This window comes from Triturus cristatus, chromosome 3_2, assembly GCF_964204655.1.
Source record: "Triturus cristatus chromosome 3_2, aTriCri1.1, whole genome shotgun sequence".
Taxonomy (NCBI): domain Eukaryota; kingdom Metazoa; phylum Chordata; class Amphibia; order Caudata; family Salamandridae; genus Triturus; species Triturus cristatus.
Genome location: NC_140584.1, coordinates 225,850,659 through 225,873,198, shown reverse-complemented (window position 1 = coordinate 225,873,198; position 22,540 = coordinate 225,850,659). Strand labels below are relative to the sequence as shown.

Below are 22,540 nucleotides of genomic sequence, written 5' to 3'. Positions count from 1 at the left end.
GTTTACATGTGTGGATTTATTTAATCTCTCTCCTCTTTTTTCTATTTGGTCGGAGGCTTCATTGGGGGGTGGGTATGTCTACCAAGTGCGATTGTACGATTTAATCCTTTGGGTCGGGTACTGTTTGTTTCAGCAGGTAGGGAATTGGTATCATACAAAGGTAGTGTCACATGATTCGGAGAGTTTGTTACTTGAGTTGAAAGTCCAGCTTCTCCTATGCAGAGCCTGTACTCTGTCATTTTAATCTCTTTCGCCAAGGCATCTGATGCCCTTAAAAGGAAGGAGTCCAGAGTGTTGATAGGCTCACCTACTTGGTCGTTAGGATTAGTTTCCCGCTTCCCCATGGTCGAGATGGACTCTGATGTAATTGTCTCGGAGAATCAACCAAGTTAGAGTGATGGGGATTGGAGTTCCCCACAATGATACGTCAGATTTACCTTCTGTGGACACAGCTCCTTCCCAGGCGGATGCTGGTGTGACAAGCAGGCTAGGTAGCTTGTCAATAACCTATGTGCAGGGGGATATGCTTCAATAATTGGGGCTATGGTGGTGCAGGCCGAGGGGCAGAAAGAGCGCAGGAGATTAGATTGGCTGTGCCAGGATTCATGAGACACAGGCTTCTTCTCACTCCATGCACAAGTGACAGTTATGCCAACAACACCAAGAGCATACTCAGAGAGCGCAATGGTTCAGCAGGGCCCCAGGGGAGGGGTGCCACATGCAGTTTCAGGAGTCACAGTTAATATGGGGCAGCCCATGCACATATACTAGCCTTACGGGCAGGGCATGCAGCCGCCAGCTCTCAATGTATCTTCTCACGGTGACCGAGCCCCCACCAGGACCTGTGAATCCTCCAGTGCTCAATGCTGCAGCCCGCCTGCAAAGCGCCACACCTCCAGAGTCCCAAAGCATTTGCAGGGAGCCAGCCCTTCTACACTAGATGGTCGCCAACAGCCAAATCCTCCGACATGTCCACAGCTCCGGTCTCACTGGTCGATACCGTCACCGCCTGACACCATGAAAGTCCCACACTTCCTTGCTGGAAACTCTAAGCGAACAAACATGATCATCATACTCTGATCTTGAAGAGATGCCCCAGTTGCTCTGGATTCGCGGGTGTCCTAAAGGAAGTGCAGCGAGCAATCTCACTCAAACACCTCCGAACCATGCACTCATTTACTGCGCTCAGCCATTCAGGAATTTAAATATTCCCAGTATCTCCCTGGCACTCCTGTGCAGACATGCCCCGAACAACATCTACTACTAAACTCCCACATTACAATTTAGCTAGGTGCGCCCTACACACAAAGTCAGAATTATTAGCTGCGCTGATTGCTCCAAGCCTAGAAAGCATTCTCTGTCTTGTCATACAAGCTACCATTTTAATTTGGCCTGAGTACTGTAAATCTTTGCATCTGATCCCCACCTGTACCGTCTCCAATAATTTCAAAGGATTCTGAATGCAGCATCCCGGATTATTTTTAATCTCCCTCCATAGTTTTCCATATCTTCCCTTCTTCAGTTTCTTCACTAGTTTCCTGCTAGACCTGGCATCCTTGGCATGGGTTTCCCCTGTATTTTTGCTTCTGCCTTATGTATTTTTGCTGTGTGCTGTCTAGGGTTGGCCTGCAGTGGCTGTTTCTGCAAAGGAAAGGACAAGGACTTTGCTGTGTGCTGTGTCCCCTGCTTGTGGAAGATCTCCAAGGGCTTGAAGTAGAGTTTGCCTCCTGTTCTGAAGTCTCATGGACCCAAAGACTTCACCACCAGCTCCCCTGAACTTCCTTGCTGGGAGTTCTGACCCGCCAAGAGGTGCCTGTGACTGTGTTGGGCCTCTGGAGGTTGTTCCTGCTGTTGGGAGCTGGAAAAGCGACGCAACTACGAGAATCATGACAGATCCAGATCTGGTTCCGATGCATCGCTGAAGAAACCGAAATAGCGCCTGCCCATGGCTGAAGAAATCCCTGCACTCTGAATCCCGTGCACCGATTTCCAAAGTCCGAGATCACTGCACTGAGTTCGATGCAGGCCCTGCTGTGTGACTGCAAGAACCAACGCATTGCACCGGGGCGCCAAGTCTACATCAACGCCGGGGCCGCAGTAAGAAACTGATGTATCACCTCCCCACACAGTGAGAATCTGACACATCACCTCCCCTGCTCGGCAGTAAAAAAAACGATGCATCACCTCCCCTGGAGTAAGGAACTGACGCATTAACTTCCCTTTGCTTGAGGAACCGACTCATTCCCTTCCCTGCGGCTGTTCTTGTTTATGATTTTGAAGCACCCAAGGTAGTTTGTGTTGAAAGTGTTGCATCTATAGTTTGCTATGGACAGATCATATTTTAACCTTCTAAGAAGTACATTTTAATTACTGTATTGTGGATTTTTGCTGTTTTGATCTTGTTCGGTTTAGATAAAGATTACTTATTTTTCTAACCTGGTGTGGTGTCCATTTGTATTGTTTTCACTATATTACCGTATGTGTGCACAAATTCTTTACACGCTGCTTCTGAGATAAGCCTGTCTGCTCCTGCCAAGCTACTACCAAGGGGTTGAGCAGGGGTTATTTTAGAAGTGTATCTCCCTTACCCTGACTAGGAAGAAGGGTCCCTACTTGGACAAAGGTGCAAACCCTTGCCAACTAGAGACCCCTTTTCTAACATTTCCTATCTCCAAAAGAATTATCTTAACATACCTATGTCTAATCTATATGGCCTTCCATCAAATTGGACCAGACTATCTGCAAGACAAGCTCAATTGCTGCCTTCCTGCTCACCCACTGAGTTCATTCTATGACAATCTCCTGGTAATTTCATGTTTCATTCGAACTGGCGGCCTTGCTTTTTTCTGTTGACGGTCAGACACTGGAATTCTGTACCTGTCCTCCTCACATCTATTACTCGATAGCTTTATTTGGGAAAGCAATACAAACAAGGCTTTCGACTTTGCAAGTACTGTCATTGTAATTGTCCTAGTTTGCATGCCCTGAATCTCTTAGAGCCTTAGCACCTAGCCATTTGAGCCCTCTGTACGTCTCAATTCATTCAAACTTAAAAAAATTAGGCCAACAGCTCTTAGCGGAAGTATACCTTCTACTTAAATTGTAACACCAAAGCAAGTTCACATTTTATGAAAAAGCGACTTTCGTGTCCATTGAATGAACAACCGCATACAAGAGTCAATTGAACGGGAATTGTAAACAGCAGGTTTTAATAAGAAAGAACTCCATGATTGTGATGTTCAAAATGTACTTCTGAATTTGAAAACACTCAAATCACCGGAGGTTAGTAGAAAAATAAAGAGGTCTCGCTGAAAGCAATCAGGAACAGTACCCAACCCTGACTTTTTAAAAAATTGTTGAGCTTTATTAAGAAAACAACGGCCTAAGGGGCAGATCAACAAGGGCTTTATCTCTGCTTTTTTGGCTTTAAAAGCCAAAAAAGCAGTGATAAAACTAGCGCCCTATCAGCAACAGGGTGCTAACACGCAAATTCACATGTTACCACCCTTTTACTCTATGCTTCCCCTTGCATCTCTAATGAGATGCAAAGGGGGCATTCCAGAGTAAAATAATAGGAGAAATGTTGCTAAGCGAAATTTCTCCTATTATCAAGGAGCTCGCTAACCCTGTTAGAGATAAAAAAAAGCAGACCTCAACATCAAGTTGGCGACCGCGAGCAAGCAAAATGACATCCCGGCGAGACTTTTTCCTTGTTCGCGATCAGCAACATCAAGTTGCCGATCGCGAGCATGGAAAATGAACATCCCGGCGAGATTCTCAACGTGAGGAGGTCAGGTTTCTCATTGCGAGTGGTCGTGTATGCTCGTGACCGCTCGCGATGAGAAACTACCAGTCCGCGTTGAGAAATCTGCCGCTCGAGTAAAAATCTACTCGAGCAGCAGAAAACTACAGCTCGCACTGTGCAAGATGCCGTTTTCAATGATTGCACAGTGCCGGATGCTTGTCCGCACTGTGCAATCATTGAAAACGACATCTTGCACAGTGCGAACAGGGTACTACGCAGTTCGCGAAGTGCTACGCGTAGCGCGAAGTGCACTTTGCGGAGCTTCGAGTAGTGCAACTTCGCGAACTACGCCCAGGGTTAGCCATGATATCCTATGTAAGGTGGATATCATGGCTAAGTATGTCTATCCCTATCAGCAAGCTATCGCCAAACTATGTGGGATTATCGCTGTATTTCCAGCGATAATCTCACAATTGGCAGCTTGCGCTCTGAATTTTATCGCTTTGGAGATAAACGCTCCAAAGCGATAAAATTCAAAGCTGGCCGGCGATAATTATCCTCACGCTAAGAGCGCTGAGCGATAATTATCGCCGGCCCTTGCTGATATGCCCCCAAATTTGCTAAGATTTGTGTGGCCGCTGGCATAATGGTCCGTGTCATTTTAATGGTCAGTAAAGCGACACAGTGCTTTGCGCCAGTTTACGCCATGCAAGTAAAGTGCTGTACAAAACGATAGTAAATGACCCCCTTAAATTTTAATTGTCAGTTTAAATCGTGTGCTTTTTTTCATTTGCTTATTAACTGTGCTCTAAAATGTGATTTCATATGTGAATAACAAACACCCTTTCTTCATTTCAGAATAATTGTGAATAACGTGAACACTTTCTGCGTAGATATTTATTTATGTGATGATATGTAGATTCATATGCTGCTTGATTGCACAATCTGAAAGCTAGACCAAATTGCTTTTCAAGCAAACTGCTGTAATTTCAACATATAAATATTATGTGGAAATGAAGGGTATAATTTTATTTGCTTAGGTTTCAGTTCAAGACATCCCAACAGCCTACTGCTACTCGTTCACAGACCCACATATTATCACTTTCGATGGTCGGTAAGTGTGTAATCTCACTCAGTGCCAAACGTTCTTGCTTTGAAATCATGTTTTGCTCTGATTTATTGACTGTTAGTGGCTTTACTCTTCTTCGTTATAGCAGAACACATATAATGATTTGTCACTATAGTCAGTTTTATAAATTTAGGGGCATAGTTACCATACCTTCATGCAGTGCTGCAAGATACCTTGCTGCACTGTGCTGCGTGAAGGGGAAAAGGCAGGAATGCATCATATTTAACATCATACAGAACATTGCTGTCCTTTCCTAGCACTGGCACGCTTTTGGCTGCCTATCACCAATGCAGGCATCCTTGTACCATGTTGCAAGGGGGCCTGCATTTAAAGCAGGATTCTTTTTGTGCAGGAAAGAACACCTTCCTCCACACAAACAATCCTGAGAAGCATATTGTTTTTTCTATGTGTGCTGAAGAATACAGCACACGTAGAAAGAGATAGAAACGAGGAGAAAAAGGACATTTCTCCTCATTACACCCCAGGCAGGGGTAGCATTTTGATGCATTCCCAGGTCATCCACTAATGGTAAATCTGGGAATGCACCAAAATCCATGGGTGGATGCGTGGGAATACATCCGCCACCAATGAAACACCTCCCTGAAGCACAGAAACGCAAGTCAGCGCTTTGCATTACTCTAGATTTACCAGGCCACGCAGGGCCATTCATGATGTCCTTGTGTAGCTTGATAAATCTCTCTTAGGATTTGCATCGCTCTTCAGCCCCCTTGCGATGCCAAACCTTAAAAATTCTGGCACTTAGTGACAATGTCAAACACGTATTTATGTCGACATCTGTCGGAAATTGTTGATAAGTGTAAAAATGACTCCAGATTTTACAAGGGTGACATGGGATTGAAGATGCTAAGGAAATATATTTCATGTTGGTAAAAAGGGATTCCGACAACTACATTTTACATTTCTCTTAGTTCTTATTTTAACAAATAAATAAAGGCGGAAACTGGAAGGTGTTGTCCTTAAATTCAATACACACGCCTGCTCTTCTTAAACATGTAAGGCACTTTGCTCTGACAGAAAAACTAGCAAATGCCTCATATAGATTTAAGATGACCAAAAGACTCCAATAGTTTTTGCTCCTAAGTTCGCTTGTATGATAGGGCAAGGTTTCTACCAAATAAAATTGTATTTGCCACTTCTTTAGACTGGCTAGTCAAGTTCAATGGTCACTTTTGATATGTGGGACTGTAATAGTAATCAGGCAATGGTCCTGATCGGTGCTTCAGTGCACCCTCTATGGAAGTGTGCCTGCCTCACACGTCACTTTGTGACAAAGTACAACAGGAATGCGCTTTGTCTAGTGTAGGTGCAAACTCAGAGAGTTTGCGCGTGAGCCACACTCAGTGCAGGACTGTAAATGAAACTCTAGTATCAAACTTCTGTTCAGTCACTCTAGTGGAACCACTTTCCTTTGGAAACCAAAGAGGTACCCTTCCCCAAGTGAGTAAGTATGCACAAGGGTTTTTCTTATTGTCTAAGAACCCTTGTGCTCTGTCCATAAAGGTGCCCTTGGGGTGGTACATTATATGTGCACGCACTTACAGCGAGGCACACAGTACACCTCCTGAGGCCCGCATGTCTGTAACAGTAGATGGCACCAGGGCCGGACTGGGCACCAAAACCGGCCCTGGCAAAGTGCTTGGCCGCCCCCCTTTCCCCGCGGGAGGTTGGGGGTGCCGCCGAGCTCTTTGCCAGGGCCGGTTTTCAGCCGATTTTGTTACAGGGTCGATTTTGCAGCTATGCTGCAAAAACGGCCCTGTAACAAAAACGGCCCCCAGGGGCCTAAAACCGGGGGATTGCACGGTGCCCGCTACGGCCAGTCCAGCCCTGGATGGCACGAGTAGAAGAGGTAGATAGTCCCCTCATTTACATATGGTCATGCCTACGTGTACATAAAGGAACAACCATGTGACAGTAAGAACATTTATTATGTGCACGAGCACAAGAGTCTGTAATACAATATTCCCTTGCAGCATGAAAAGAAGGCTTCAGTACCCTCTCACTACCCAGGTGATCTGTCACTGTTTTGACCTGATGATAACTAATTGCCTGATTACGAGTTTGTCAGTCTTCCTGTGGGCCGCCAGGCAAGCGCCCCACAGGAAGACTGACAAACTTGTAGTCAGACCACCCACTGGATTACAAGTAGAATCATGGTGGGTGGTGAGTGCTGTTGCAGTCCCATGGCGCTGGCTACGTTTCTAAGGCTCAAAGGAGAGCCTTAGAAAGGGACTGTTGTGGGAGAGCAGCAGCACGTTCCTGCAAAGGAAGAAATGCACAATGTTGTGCATTTCTTCCCGGGCAGGAACATGGGAAGCAGAAATACAAGGGGTTATACCATGTGCCCCATTGCATGTACACCCATGCACAGAGGCGACAGGGGGCACTGGTATGGCCCCCTTAGTTTCCTCCCAACCACCCTTTTCATGGCAGGCTGGGCAGTGAGGAAACTCGTAATATGCTCAGCGGTGCCACAGCAGCACCACCAGCATATTACTTCCTCGGACCTCTGCATCACTGCCGCAAGATTGCGGTTCCTCGGAGGTAGCAGCAGTCAAGTGGCAGTCCAAACGCCACAGTCATAATACGGCAGATGGACCGCCACTCTGGTGGTCCATGGACAGCCACCACAACTACGGCAGTCCAGTGAACCTCTGTATTTGTAACTAGGCCATGAGTCTTTCATTTTTCTGAATTTTACCTTTTCACAAAAGCGGCTATTGTTCTTGTGCTCTCAACTATGCATGCACACTACAGCATTCATTCTCCCTCTGCTGCTATTAATCCAATGCTCAATTGCACAGTGCTTTCTCAGCTGCCTAAGAATTTGAGAATCGTGACAAACTCAAAATATAGAGTGGAGTGTGTAGGAAAGTAGAATCTGCATCGTATGGTTAACCCCACTTTTTGCTGGATGTGATACTGTTTTTAACTAGTCTGACTGGGATCCTGTTAATCAGGACCCCAGTCTATCTGATATCTCCCTAAAATGTTATGTTATGTACTTAGGTACACTCCAGATTGGATACTGGGGTACCTTTGCCAGTCCCTAGTATATGGTACCTATGTATGTATGTACCCAGGGCATAGGTACCCCAGAGGCCTCCAATGGCATGTATTATACCACCCATGAGAGGCCATGCAAAATTGAACTACAGGCCTGCCATTGCAGCCTGTGTAACTAGGTGCATGCAAAACTCACTTAAGATATAGGTTGACTATATGTAAGGATCACTACACTTAAAACCTATAAGTCACCCCATAGCAGGCCTCAGCAATCCTGAAGGCAGGGTGCTTGGTTCTAAGTGAGAGGGTGCCACTGCATGAGCAAGACACCCCTGCAACCTACAGAGTCCATTCTCCCGGGTTGTTAGTGATGCAGCCATTTACGACATATAGAGTGGCATTATGCGACCGCGTGATAACCAACTCTAATACAGATTAAACAAATCCTATTGTGTTTGGTGTCAAACACTGTGGTATCATACCCCCATACCAGTAACCAGTATGGGCGGTAGAATTCCACCCCTCAGAAGCGAGCTTTGTTGGCTCCCTGGTGTCCTGGGTACCAGCCTTCTAGACCCGGGCAGCACAAAATGGTTGCTGCTGACCAGAGGCACATTTCTGCCCTCCTGCTGCTGTGCTAAGCTCGAGCAGGGGAATTCAGAACAATAGGCCTTCTATCACAGGGAGGTGTGACTACCTCCCAGACAGGATTTACTGTATTAGGGCTGGGTGGCTGGGCTTTCCAGCGACGGAAAGTCCGCATGTGGAGCACATTTGGTGTCCCTGTGCATAGTCCCGTTCAAACCGGTCCTGGGAACCGTTGGCTCTTGCTCTGGTGCAAAACTGGACAAAGGATATGGGAGTATCCTCCCCACTGTCCAGACCCTCCCCTAGGAGGGTCCTCTGAATCTGTCCAACCCTCTCCAGTGGGTACAAAAGGGCTTACCTGGCTGTAGGACCCTAGATTCTAAGTGGACAAGATTCTGAACCAGAACCCACTGAACTTTGACCGTCTGGACACTCTGGACTTTGCTGGACTTCGTTTGGGCTCAACTTCATCTCCCTCTCAGTCTGAAGTATCATCTGTGCCCATGCACCATACAGGCTCCATGCAGGACCTGTGTAGCATCAAGGACAACCAAAGATATCTCCCTTGGAGTGAAGGAGTCACTCCCCTGCATCCACAGGCACCACATCATGACTGACTTGTCTGCTGCTCCTGAGCTCCTATAGACTGCAAAGGCTCCAGCAACACAAGAGGTAGATTCCTATATCCCTCAAGGTCCGAGCTGCCTTCTTGTCAATTGTGAGGCCAGAATCCCTCGTGGGGACTGCAATACCTGTACCCCTGTGCACCGCGTTCATTTGCAAGTACATATGCTTGTTGGCATTTCCTGAGCAAGTGCATTGGGCTCCGAGTAGGCCCAATCCCTGGCACCTACCAAGAACTCTGTCCTCCTTGCCCTGAGTGCTCCGTGGGCTGCTGTTTGGTGAAATTGCTTGAGATCCTCTTGTGACTCCGGTGCCTCTGGCCTGTGAGTCCACATGAGGATACAATTTGCTTTTCTTTGGCTCCCCTAGTTGCTCCAGGCCTGACCTGACTCCCCTTGCTATGGTGTGTCTCCTGGACCTTGCTGGTCTGAGCCGTAACCTTCTTTGACCTTCTGCATGGGTTGCCATTGCCAAGGCTTGTTGGTGCTCTCACTGGACACCGATCCTGCGCACTCGACATCCTTTGTGAGACAGCTTGTTTCCGGCTCCAGGTTGTCCTCGACTTCTCCTGGTCCCCGTGGCTCCAGAGTCAAGAACCCCCTCAACGCAGCTGAAGCACCCGACATCGGTGGGCATTCGTCTACTGTGCCCCTGGTCACTCTTGAGTGTCCCAGACTCTGTGCCCTCTGTTTTCAGGTACTCTTTTACAAGAATCCACCTTTGGATTCCAACAGACAGCAGTGGCTCTTCTTCAAAGTCTTTCATTTGGTTCGACGGTGGTTTCCGACACCACTTCAGACCGATGCACCCGGTTCTCCTGGGATAGGTAACTCTGGTACTATGGTATCCACGAGTGGGGTGGCTCTCCAACCTCCTAACCTTCACTGGGTTTCATTGAAGTCCACTGGGAAGGGTCCTTAAACTCTAAAACTTCAACCGCGACTCTCCCATAGAATTGTACAGAGCACGCGGTCGTGTTCCCACACTGCACCCGTCCTCCGTGGGGTCCCTACTTACTCACCTTGAGTGGTTCCTTGGGGTCCCAGCGATTCTACGTTCTCTAGACACTGTCTTGACTGAAGCCGTGGTTCTTATACTACTATTTTAGTATATGGTTTGGTCTCCCCCGGAGCGCACCGTGTATTTGTGCTACTTACTATTGTTTCTGTGCTACAGTATTGTGTGCTTTGTGATTATCTCCATGAAGGAGATACTGTGTCATACTAGAGAGTGTTATATTAATAAATACATATTTTTTTATAACTACTGTGTGGTTCTCCTTTTCTTTAAACATTACCATAAGGTTTCATTCTTGTAAAACAAGCTGCTTAACATTCCTTCAAGACTAAGCCAGAAGGCTGCTCTCCACAGGTACCACTTAGATAGCTTTCTAAGGTTATGTTTGACCTCTTAAATCACCATAAGGGTTGTTTGGACTGGTACAAGTTGCCCACTTTAATTAATGGACAGCACATACCAGGCCAACTTCTCACAGAGTGGGTTAATTTCAGCAGTCTAAGTGGAGCAACACCAAGGCTGAGAAAGCTGAGAAGTAGGCAATAATTTGGGTTCTGGACTAATATGCCATGCTCTATAATTCCACAGAACCAGATCTGCCAAGACCCCCTGATATTGCCTGATGTGAAGTGGAGGGAATAGTAGCTGGCACTATAATGATTGCAGTGAGTACAATTTGGCACATGGGACCTAATCCACATGCCAAGTGTCCAGAATGTCCAGAATACCTCAGTGAGCACATGGGCAAGGGACACAAGTATTCTATGAAGCCAGATGTCTCTTTTGGAGGATTATGCCCTAGATTGGTCTCTCAAGGTGAACATGTGAGGACAGCAATTGAGATGCCCCACATGAAATATCACAGACATCGACACGGTTTCAGGACTCAAAGTCCCAGGACACTTTGCTCTGTCTGTGGAGGGAGAAGGAGGTGGTTCCATGGCCAACCATCAATGGTCCTAGAATATGGTAGAAATCATATCTGTTAGGTTACTCAGAGTTGCAGGATCCTATTCTCCACCTGTGGAGGTGGAAAGAGGCATGCCCACACCCTGCCAGAGCTGAATAGCGTCATCAATGATCCAATTGCACGGGAGACATCAACACTGTTTGGGTACTTAAAGCCCCGGGACTTATTGCTTTGCCTGTGGATGGGGAATGAGGCAGGCCCATGACAAGCCAGCGCTATATTGCTCCATCAATGGTACTGCTGCACGGAACCCAAGTGGATCAGGCCGGGGCGAAGCCTGGGTCAAACACAGGTCCATCCACTCCCCTCAGTGTCAGGAAGAGGCAGGGCAGGGGCACCTTCCCTATTTCTGCATCCCTCATCCCCTCCCCTGCATTGTAGTATTACTGGCCTAATAAACACATCAGAAGACTGGCTTTATTTGCAATTTAAATTTTCCTTGAGGTGCTTGTATTGTTTAAAAGCCAGATTGATAAGCCTGCAAATTGCAGTACACTAGGGTACTTGCAGATCGTACTGGGGTCACCTTCCCCCACCGAGCACTACGCTAGGAGGAGTTGGCGCATTTCATTACTAGGGTAGGAGGAAATAGGGCCCCTTCAGGGCTGCAAAAGACTTACGCCAATCCCTCTGTGTGGATTATCCTAGCCTACATTTTGGGAAGAAAGACCTGATACATCCAGTGCCAGAGGACTAGGGGAGTTTCAATATGTGGGGAGAAGGAGGTGGGCCCTCTTAGCATTAAAAACACTAACATTAATGCCATCCACGTGGGTTGTTATAGATACTGTTTGGGGACTAACTGCTCTGTCTTTTTGGGTCTGGCCAGTAACTGGGAAGGCCCCCGCTCCATGACCTGCAACATGAACATGTGGGCTCACAGGTATCAAGCTTATTTCAATTGCAAATGGGACAATTTGCAGAACCTGCCTGTTGGCAACTGTAAAAATAATCTTTTGGTATGTATCAAACCCAAACTGCAATTTGGCAGCATGGTACCCAATCGCAATTATGGTTTGCAACCAAATACCGATTTGGTATTTGGAAGGGGTGTCGCTTCCAAATACCTGATCAGAATGCAGGAACAGTGTTTATGATTAGCATACTCAAGCACATTCATTCTGCTTGAGGGGATGAGGCCTCATTGGTTATTAAGTCAATTCATTGGATCAGAGGGGTCTGCGATTGTTATGATGTGATGTGCTCTGACAGCCTGAAGGCCACACGTTATTCCATTTCTACAGAGGCCTATGACAACACAAACTGACATTAAAATCAGAGCTATTGCTCAATGGATTAGTGGCCCTAGACGTTTGCACTACACCTCCCACAAATTCCCCTATCTAATTTAAACGTAATCCCTCTCCCAGAGGGTTCCAAATCCAATCACTGAGAACCTATGTTTAAACAAGGAAACACAGAGAGACCACGTGGAATCTGAATTCTCAAGAGTGGATTGACGGATAACACAGGCGGAGACAATACCCGGAGCTTGGACAGAGTTGTTAGCCTTAGTATTGCCCTTATTGACAGTCATTCACATGGGAGAGAACATAATAGCATGTTATCTATACCCACACAGGCCAGGGGACCAAGTCGATATAGCAGGGCCTAGTTATCTTGATTTACCCACAGCATTGTCTCTAGTAAGCCGGAATATTTCAGGTGTAAATCCAAAGATTCAAGTCATTGAATGGGAGCAGTTCATTGATGGCTTTGGACTCTGCTTGATATAAGAAATCTGGGCTAGTGACAGTCTCTTTAGAGTAGGTTACAACAGCTATCTATGGCATCGCTAACATCTAGTGCTGGTGGGGCCTCTGCTGGGTTGTGCACTTAGGTTAAAATAGACTTTAACTGCTCCATTAAAAAGATCCCTTGACCTACTGGTCCTAAAGATCACACTGAGCCAAGCACAGCAACTTGTACTTAATGTATACAATAGAATGACCAATAATTCTGCAGACTTTGTCATCGCGCGCATTGCTGTATTTTAAAAATCATTTACTACTCTATGGGAATAGAGATTCTTTTAATCTGCTGCTACGCTGCTTTGCTGCGGGGGGAGACAGTCAGGCTTACCTGCATTTAAAATGATTTTATCACCCGCATTTGTCGGGATTTAGCTAGCGGGGGCTCCGGTTCAGCGGCGCTTGACCGCCATCTTTGAGTGGGTGTGAGGCTTGGGACATTGTAGGCGCCATATTGGGTGGGTCAGACGCCTACGAGGCGGTACCCGCGCATTGGAGAGCTATATAAACTGCTCCTTAACACGGTAAGGCAGACTTTGTCATCGCGCGCATTGCTGTATTTTAAAAATCATTTACTACTCTATGGGAATAGAGATTCTTTTAATCTGCTGCTACGCTGCTTTGCTGCGGGGGGGAGACAGTCAGGCTTACCTGCATTTAAAACGATTTTATCACCCGCATTTGTCGGGATTTAGCTAGCGGGGGCTCCGGTTCAGCGGCGCTTGACCGCCATCTTTGAGTGGGTGTGAGGCTTGGGACATTGTAGGCGCCATATTGGGTGGGTCAGACGCCTACGAGGCGGTACCCGCGCGGCGTAATACTATAAAATCAATGGAGATGCGGGCGCGCAGCGTTCGCGCGCAGCGGGCGCACGTGGGCGCGCCGGAGGTGCGCCAGAGGTAAGCCCGTTTGCGCCCGTTCGCGTCCCGGTAGCTCCTGGCTCCAGAGACCCAATGAGGACACACTTAGTGTATTCTCGAGAAGAACTGTGTGCTCTGAACCACCACTCGGCCTCACATAAAGATTCTGCCGTGTGGCCACCGTCTTTGCCCCCCATCTCCTGTGGCCTTCTTAATGTCCGCTCCCTTGTAAAACACTATGACGAAATCTTTTTGTTGATTGAGTCAGCTAAATTGGATATTTTATTCCTGACAGAGACCTGGACTACATCAGATAGTGGAGCAGAGTTGGCCTGGGCATGTCCCCCAGGATACTTCATCAGACATATCCCTCGAACTGCGGGTAGAGGTGGCGGAGTGGGGTTTATTTGTAAAGACACACTTGCCCTCTCACAGTTTACAGTTAAACAGGTGGTGGGCTTTGAACTTCTGGGATTTTCCTTAATGGCTCAGGGTGGCACAGTTTTTGCTGGTCTTTTGTGCTACAGACCTCCCTCCGGTATAGCCCCTTCTTTTCAGCAATTTATTGACCTTGTGTACAATTTATCCAACTCTCACTCTAACTTTATAGTGTTGGGTGATTTTAATTTACGACCATCAGGACCACAAGATCTAGCCTATAGAGAAATATGCCAAGCATGTAACAACATACAGCTGGAACAGCTTGTGCAATGTCCCACACATGTGAAGGGGAATATTTTGGTCCTGGTCTTTGCTGATAAAGAGTTGGTTGCTATTAACGAAGTCCTGGATCAATGCTGGACTGATCATGCTCTGATCCTCATGTCTATTTTTGTGGCTGGAGTGCAGCGCAGTGACAGCTCGGCTGGGTATAAATTTAGCAGACAGTGGTCCCGTTTACTAAGGGGGTCAAGTTTACCTTCTCTGTTGCCTACAACCTTTGAGGTGCAGGAAACGGTGGATAAAAGCTACACCACCCTTTGTAAATAGATTGTAACATCACTGGATGTACTGATCCCTTTAAAAAGGGTGAAGAACAAGCCTCGGAGAACCAATGCTTGGTTCACTGGTGATCTCAGCCAACAGAAACTCCGCTGTAAACAGGCGGAGCGTGCTTGGAGGAGAGGGTACGCGGACTCAGATCGTACACAATACAGACAGGCCCTGCGGGAATATAAAGACCATCTAAAGTTGGCTAAGGCGAAGTTTCTGGAAGACTCTTTGACTAAAGCCACTAATAAATCGCAGACCCTTTTTAAGCTGGTCAACAACTTGGCAAATCCGGCTTCTGCAGCCCCAGCTACCACACCATCTCAGGAGCTGTGTGACTCCTTGGCCTCTGCATTTGAGGAAAAAATCTGACTCATCTTGAGTGGCCTCTCGACTCCGAGCCACGTGGCCCTGATGGAGTCTCCCCCACGGATACCTCCTCACCCTTCGGGTGTCGAGGAGGTTAATGGTGAACAACAGCAATTATCTTGCTTTCCTATCCCTTCTTTGGAGGAATTCTGTATAGAGGCTAACGGTGTGTCGTCGGGTTCCCCACTGGACCCCCTGCCACATAGGATATGGAAGGCCTTTCAGATAGAATTGCTACCTCCGTTGTATACCATCTGCTGTCAGTCTTTGACTTCAGCCACGGTTCCTGATAGCTGGAAGCTTGCAATCGTGACACCGTTGCTAAAAAAGGCCTCCCAGGACCCGCTTTGTCCTGCCAGCTATAGACCCATCTCGCTGCTCCCATTCCCTATAAAAATTCTAGAGAAGTTGGTTACAAGAACTCTATCAAACTTCCTGGAATCTAACGCTTGTTTGGACGCTGTCCAGTTTGGTTTCAGGCCGGCGCATGGGACCGAGACCGCCCTGATCACCGTGCTTGACGATCTGCGAACGCGTGTCGATATGGGTAAGGCAGCATTTTTGGTGCTGCTGGACATGTCGGCCGCGTTCGACACGGTGGATCACGCTGTCCTGCTGGATCGCCTCAAGGGGGCGGGCGTGGGTGGTCTGGCGCTGGGCTGGCTTGAATCTTACCTGGAAAATAGGCAGCAAGCAGTTACATTACCACCTTTTCGGTCAGACACACGTCAGGTGAAGCAGGGTGTGCCACAGGGGTCTGCGATCAGCCCGATCCTCTTTAACCTATACCTCCGGCCCCTAATCAGTTTGATAAAATCCTTCGGCATCTCGGTTATCAATTATGCCGATGATACACAACTGATTTTTTCTTTTGAGGGTAAGGAGGCGGTTTCGAGGGACACTTTCCATCAGTGTATGTCGGAAACAGCAGAATGGCTCCGACTCAACTCACTCCAATTCAATGGGGCAAAGACTGAAGTGCTTCATTGCTCATTGGATCAGCCCTCCCGCATGTTACCAGAGGGCTTCTGGCCAGCCTCTATCTTAGGTACGGTGACAGCGGCGGAGTCGGCCCGTAACCTGGGGATTATGTTTAAGCCTGGGCTGCAACTAGATGCCGCGGTGAACAAGACTATAGCGACGTGCATGGGCCTGCTTCGAGCCCTACGTAAAATCTTGCCGTTGCTCCCCCCACAGGCTCGAATAGAGGTGGTGCGCAGTACTATACTCAGTAGGTTAGACTACTGTAACGCACTACTTCTGGGGGCACCTAAGTCTTTAGTAGGTAGGCTGCAGAGGGTTCAAAACATGGCGGCCAAATTGGCTTTAGACCGACCTCGCTCTGCATCTTCTTCAGAAGCTTTGTCTGACCTCCATTGGCTGCCTGTTCAGCAGCGTATTCTCTTTAAGGCTGCCTGTATTGTGTTCAGAGCGCTGCATGGGTTGGGACCGCTGCCACTTCAACATCTTTTCGCGTGGTACCAGGCTGCTAGACCTTTAAGATCCTCCTCGGCTTTTTTGACCATGGTCCCTAAATTTGTTAGAGTGAGGATGGGTGGTCGTGCCTTTGGTTTTACAGCAGCTAAGCTGTGGAATACTCTTCCTCTGTTGCTAAGGAGTAAGCAAGAATTCCCCTCCTTTAAAAAAGAGTTGAAGACCTATCTCTTTCCTAAGTAATGTAGTGTATTTGATCTGATGACTCACGTATGGTCCAGCGCCAGGATACCCTTGGGGTGACAGTTGCGCTCAATAAGAATTTAATACATACATACATACATACAGAACCATCATTATTACTGTGGATGTTAGCAAGAGATGAGTATGTGTAATGTGTTCTCTCAGATTATAACTGGCCCACCTAAGAAAAAACTGCAATGTTCTTCTTTACAACTAGTAGATATTACACTCTGACATGGCTTACATGCCTATAATGGTCGATACCCCACAGATATTAATGCAACCTCTACATTTAAAAGGGGCACCTACACCTAACATTGATTATTACTTGACTTGTGGGTGGTATGACTGATATTGCTGTAATCCCAAAACACAAGAGTGATCCTAACCCATTGGGCCACCCCATTAATGTCAGTCTGATTAGCGATCTATCTGATCCCTTTAACAATAGAGAGGATATTATTGCCAATAACCGAAGGACCATAACGTGGGAGGATGTAATACAACCTTCATCCACTATAGGAAGATTGTATGGAAGCCAAATCATAGCACTCCTCTTTTTCTGTCAAAATGTGGATAATGCATTGCTTCTACGTGAGGCACATGTGACATTTTTTAACTAATTGAAAAAGTTTTTTTTTAAGATTTAAAAAAGGGTATCAAAAGTACACCTGGGACACACAAACGGTTTAACAATGATTACCGAGCAGCAAAGACAATGCATACTAACATCAGTAAGAAGGGTTGCAGATTTGGTATAAGTGAAGTCAGGGCTGCCTATACAAAGAAGTTTAAAGAGGCTATAAGAGCTTTGGAGGATCTACTGGAAGCAGCTTCCTCCAACCACCCTCCAATAACACTAAAAGGCTCTGGCACATAACAACACACTGGGGTTGCAATTAGACCATGATGCTAGAGACTCACATCCTACCCCATGAGTGGGGTGCATATTTTAAGAGGCTGGACTCAGCACCTCTCAAGGGGCTATTACCATTTCCAATGACTCTCCCTCCATCCGAAGCGCAGCCGTCCATGAAATGGACATTATTCCTGTTGTTGTTGGTATAACTCCTTGCAAAGCTCTTATTCCTAGTCAAAACCATGTTTTCAGTGTCTGTCGCTTATGTGGCTGTAAGCGGCCAGAAAAATGAGAAGACCCCTAGAATAATAAAATCCCCACTAACCGTTTGGTATCACCATATAGTAACACACTATCAAATGCCATGGCACCTGACACTCCTGTTTCTACTTCCTAAAACAGCAAGGAGATAAGTCTAAACCACATACTAGTGAGTCGCAATGCCCCTGATAATTGCTGCCCTATTAGTTTAATTGACAACATCCAGAAGATATTCTGTAAACAAGTCATTGACAAACTGACAACCTGAATAAATGCCAATCAGATTCTCAGTCATTTCCATTTAGGTTTCAGGACAAGGCCTCGTATGACAGGTCAGGTCTTCCGTTTTCTTATGATCTGATGGAAGATAGCGGCTATTCAGTGTAGCCTTTGTTAATCTGAAGGCCACCTTTGGTATGGTCCCAAGTGGGAAGCTGTGGACAATTCTTAAGGGGTTGGGAGCCCCACAGGACATACTTGATATAATTTGATCACACACATTTTGCCCTGGTGCGGTAGGGCCCTTAAGGTGAACTTATTGAGAACATAGCACACAGTAAACGAGGTCACAAATAATGTGTTTGGCACCTAATCTCATATTTTTATAGATTGTTGTGTCGCCAACTTAATCATTTGAGAAAATGACTCTCCGATTCTGGATGGTTTGAAAACACCTGCCTTATTATTTGCTGATGAAACCCTCTTGGTCACGCAAACAGAGGTTTGCCTCCTTTTGTACCATGCATGGTCCAGACATCAATGCCTTTAAAGGCAAGTTTTTGACCATAAACCCACTTAGATATTTAGGGGCGAATTAACGTTTGAAGAGAAATGTTTGGGGAGGGTGTCAGAATTTGCTACCTGGGTGTCAGGTGATCTGACTCCAAGTCATGCTCATTGCAATCTTCACAGTGCTACCTTGTTAAAATCCTTTTTTGGGTTCTGTATTTGGTCAAGTAAAGAATTGGAGCCCGATACGAAGAGCCTCAAAGACATCCTTCATAGACCGCATTGACTCAAAATGCCTTGTTTGAGGTTCATTAAGGCATCCATGAAACCACTTGGTTTGAGTGATTACTGATATAATGTTTGCTCCATCTCTCTTAATTCACACAAGATTGTGAAAATAAGATGTTAGTATTGTGAGTAGAAGAAGCTGCAAGCAGCTCCATTTATGGGCAGTCAGTTGAGCTCATTTATGGCAATGAAAAGGGAACCAAGATTTCGGGAATTAAGGTATATCTATCCTGTTTCAACAAGATGTTTGCTCTAAGGGTGAGAACTCTTTCATTAGTTTCTTTTACTAGCAAGTGGTGATCAAAATCACTGAAATGTAACAGTGTCCAGTCTGTTACTTGGCCAAAGAAAGTGAGAAACCGCTATTGTTCTGCTGCACAGATATCCGAATAGATTGTTCCGCTTTGCCACCTGCTGAGAACAAAACACTATAGAGATGTTTTAAGGATCTGGCTGGGTTTGGTGGCTTAGTGAACTAATTTGTCCCCCTTCTGAGGTCAATCACATGAGTACCATTGAGTTGGGTAACAATAAACATGTGTTATTCAGCACCAAGATATCCTTCTGGGTGAACGTGCGCTTTACAAATACATGCTATGCTATCTGCAAAATCAATACTAGCCCTTGTGTTATTTTCTGGTTCGGGATTTTTAGAATCAGCCTGGCATGTGAGATCATGGATTCTGAGAGAGTTTTGCCAGAGATAAAATCTGGCAATATTGTTAATTATTGTAGTAATCAAAACCCCCTGTTTGGGCTTGAATGCTGAACGTTTATTGCTTTTTAGTCAGTTTTTAGAGTGAATATTTGATTTGTTATCAAATGCAATTTATTTTGTCAATGTATTTTATTTCATGTAGCAATAAATACATGAAGGACTGAGAAACAGACTTAGTAGAGATAGTGTCATCTTGATTGCATGCTGCTAATAAATACATAATCATTTTTTATTTGGTGGCTGGTAATGTAACACTGCTAATATTTTTATCAGAGCTTTAGCCTGCATTTTAATAATAATCTGTTTACTGACCTTTCGTAATACTCTACCATACTGCTGCCAACCCCTGCACTGGCACCCTGTGACTTCCCTGACCTGGTTTCTGTGTTCTTCTTGTCTGTCCCTCTTTTCTTGAGCCTTTTGAAAAAACCTTACTGTTAGAAATTATGTTCCTGGTTGGCTAAGGTTTGTACCTTAAACCAGACAGAACCCACCACTCTAGTCAGGGCGAGTACGTTAAACATTAAGGATAACTTCTGATTACCCACTTGGTAGCTTGGCACAGAGCAAGAAAGCTTCTCATCAGAGGCAATGTGTAAAGCATTTGTGCAATACACTCACACCAGTATCACAATTAATACACCACAAAAGAGACTCCACACAGGATTCTATTAAAAAATGTAGTGTGTATTAGCTATAAAACATTCACTAAAAGGACATCCAAGTTACTAACGTGTTATATTCCATATAGGTAGTTAGGTACCCTATATATGCGCAGGTAACATTTCAACCTTTCACCTATATTCTTCCCTACGTTACATACATAACGGTTTTTAGGGACTGACCTTTTACCTAGATACGACACTGCATTCAAAAAGAGGGTTTTTCCCTAGTTCGAATCTCATACATTATGCATGAGGCTTCTTGGAAGCACAGCAGGACTAACATCTCCGATATAATATCTCTGTAGGCCCGACGTCATCCTTTAGGCCGACGCAGTAAATGAGCAAGGTAGGACCCCTGGGGAGACCTAGGGGTATGTATACATCATGTCTTGCTTAGAAAGATAGAGGAGACCGAGACTTCTTATGAGAAGGTGGCCTGATATATGCTGTCCACTAGTTCTAGTGGGCACCTTGTATCAGTCCAAACAACCCCTTATGGTGAATGGTTAAAGACAACCTTATATGAAAGCTATCCTAGTGGTAGCTATGGAAAGCAGCCTTCAGGCTAAGTCTTGAAGGAATGTAAAGCAGCTTGTTTTACCAGTCTATAATCTCTTGAATGATCAAATGAAAAGACAACCACATCAGGTATATATTTAAAATATATGTATTTAAGATAACACACACCCCTCTAGTCTCTTTATGAGACTGGAGTTCGAGGTACTATGGTTAAAAGTGATTAAGCATCAGTAAAAGCACAAATACACGTTTTGGGCCCTAGGAGCGTACCAAACCATATACTAAAAAAGTGGTATAAGAACCACAACTGTAATAGGCACTAAGCCTATTGCCTCTTGAATCGCTGGGACCTCAAGGAACCACCCAAGGTAGTGACACAGGGGATTTTTAGAAAAGAAGGCTACCAGTAGTTCCTCAGGGAGAGGAAAGGAGTGGAGGTGAATCGGTGATTTAGCCTAGAAGGACTACATGTATACTATGTGTGAAGTGGGTAATCCTTTTGTTGGATTTTAATGCCCTCACACACCCTTTCAGGTGTCATGCTTCATCATCTGGGCTGCTCCTCGTCGGGCCGGCGGTGCAATGCCTAACGGGCTCCCTAAAAAGGGGCACTTTATCGGAGTTCTTTTAATCCAACAGCCGTCAGGTGAAGTGCGGGTGTGTGGGCCTGATTGTTGTAGATACAAAAAGTGAGTTAAAACAGGGTCGAAAGTACCAGTATGGAAAATCAATTTATTTTAATGGTCTCCTTCCCTGATTAAAAAGGTGTATGTAGCACTAGGTAGAGTGTAATGTCTCTAGTTGTAGTGCATGGGATTGGTGGTCAACATGTTTCTCGCAGTGAGCTCGTGCGCTCGCGATTCGTCAGGACCTATCAAGATATCTACAATGGTAACAGGGGACTATCTATAGTATAAGTGTCTCCTAGTCACAGTCGGTCATGTGAACAAAAAAACGTATTCCTAAAATACCTGTTGAGGTCTGGTGCTACCTGTAGAAAGAACAGTACATTAAGTTGATCATTGTAAAGAAATATAGCCACAGGTATCAGGAAATATAACAAAAAAGGCTTGCAAGGTGATTCATCTCCAACATAGTTAAAATGCAACAGTGGTGACTGCTGGTGCTTGAGTGTCAGCAACTGCTCCTAAAAAGTGGTGTACCAACAAGGTGAACTATAGTGGCTAAACACCTATGTGGAACATTTAAAAACAATCAAAGCGGCAGAAAACATCATTGGACTCACCCTATTCAGTAGGACTGTAGGCCACAACAGTTCTCGGTGGACTCAGCGTGAGGCGAAGGACCTCTAAAAGTAGGTCTGAACTAGAAGGTGATAGCGAGCTTAAATAATGCAATAATCACCGCTAAAACATATGGGGGCATATGGCACTATCAAGCTGTTAGAAATTCGCTGGCTGATTAACCCCACGGTCATGTTATATTCCCAAAGGATGTGAGGTGAAGATAAAATTAAGATAAAATTCATGCGACTCGAGACTGTCTGCTCGTGTTGAAGTGGTCTGGTCATTGTCCAGGCCTCCCCTGCCGGAGTTTCCCCCAGCAACAGGAGGCCAGACCCGTGTCTGTGGCAGTGGCATCCATTTTGTGATGCCAGGGCTTTGAAAAGTTTTAACCGGGTTTAGCCAGTGTGAACATGTCTCTCCCTCTAGAAAGGTGGAATGCTACCCCCGCCGCCAGGGCTGGCGGGGGGGGGTAGTATTCCAAAGCGTTTGACACCTAACACAACATGTTTT

General features: G+C 45.9%; 1 protein-coding gene across 1 annotated transcript in view; it reads left to right on the top strand.

The window, feature by feature from the left end:
• The window catches only part of LOC146857060 (von Willebrand factor D and EGF domain-containing protein-like), a 1,714,722-nt gene that overhangs the window by 846,302 nt on the left and 845,880 nt on the right, over positions 1-22,540 (top strand). The window contains 1 exon segment of the mRNA XM_085647013.1: positions 4,786-4,859. Coding sequence (XP_085503139.1) covers positions 4,786-4,859 — 74 coding nt within the window.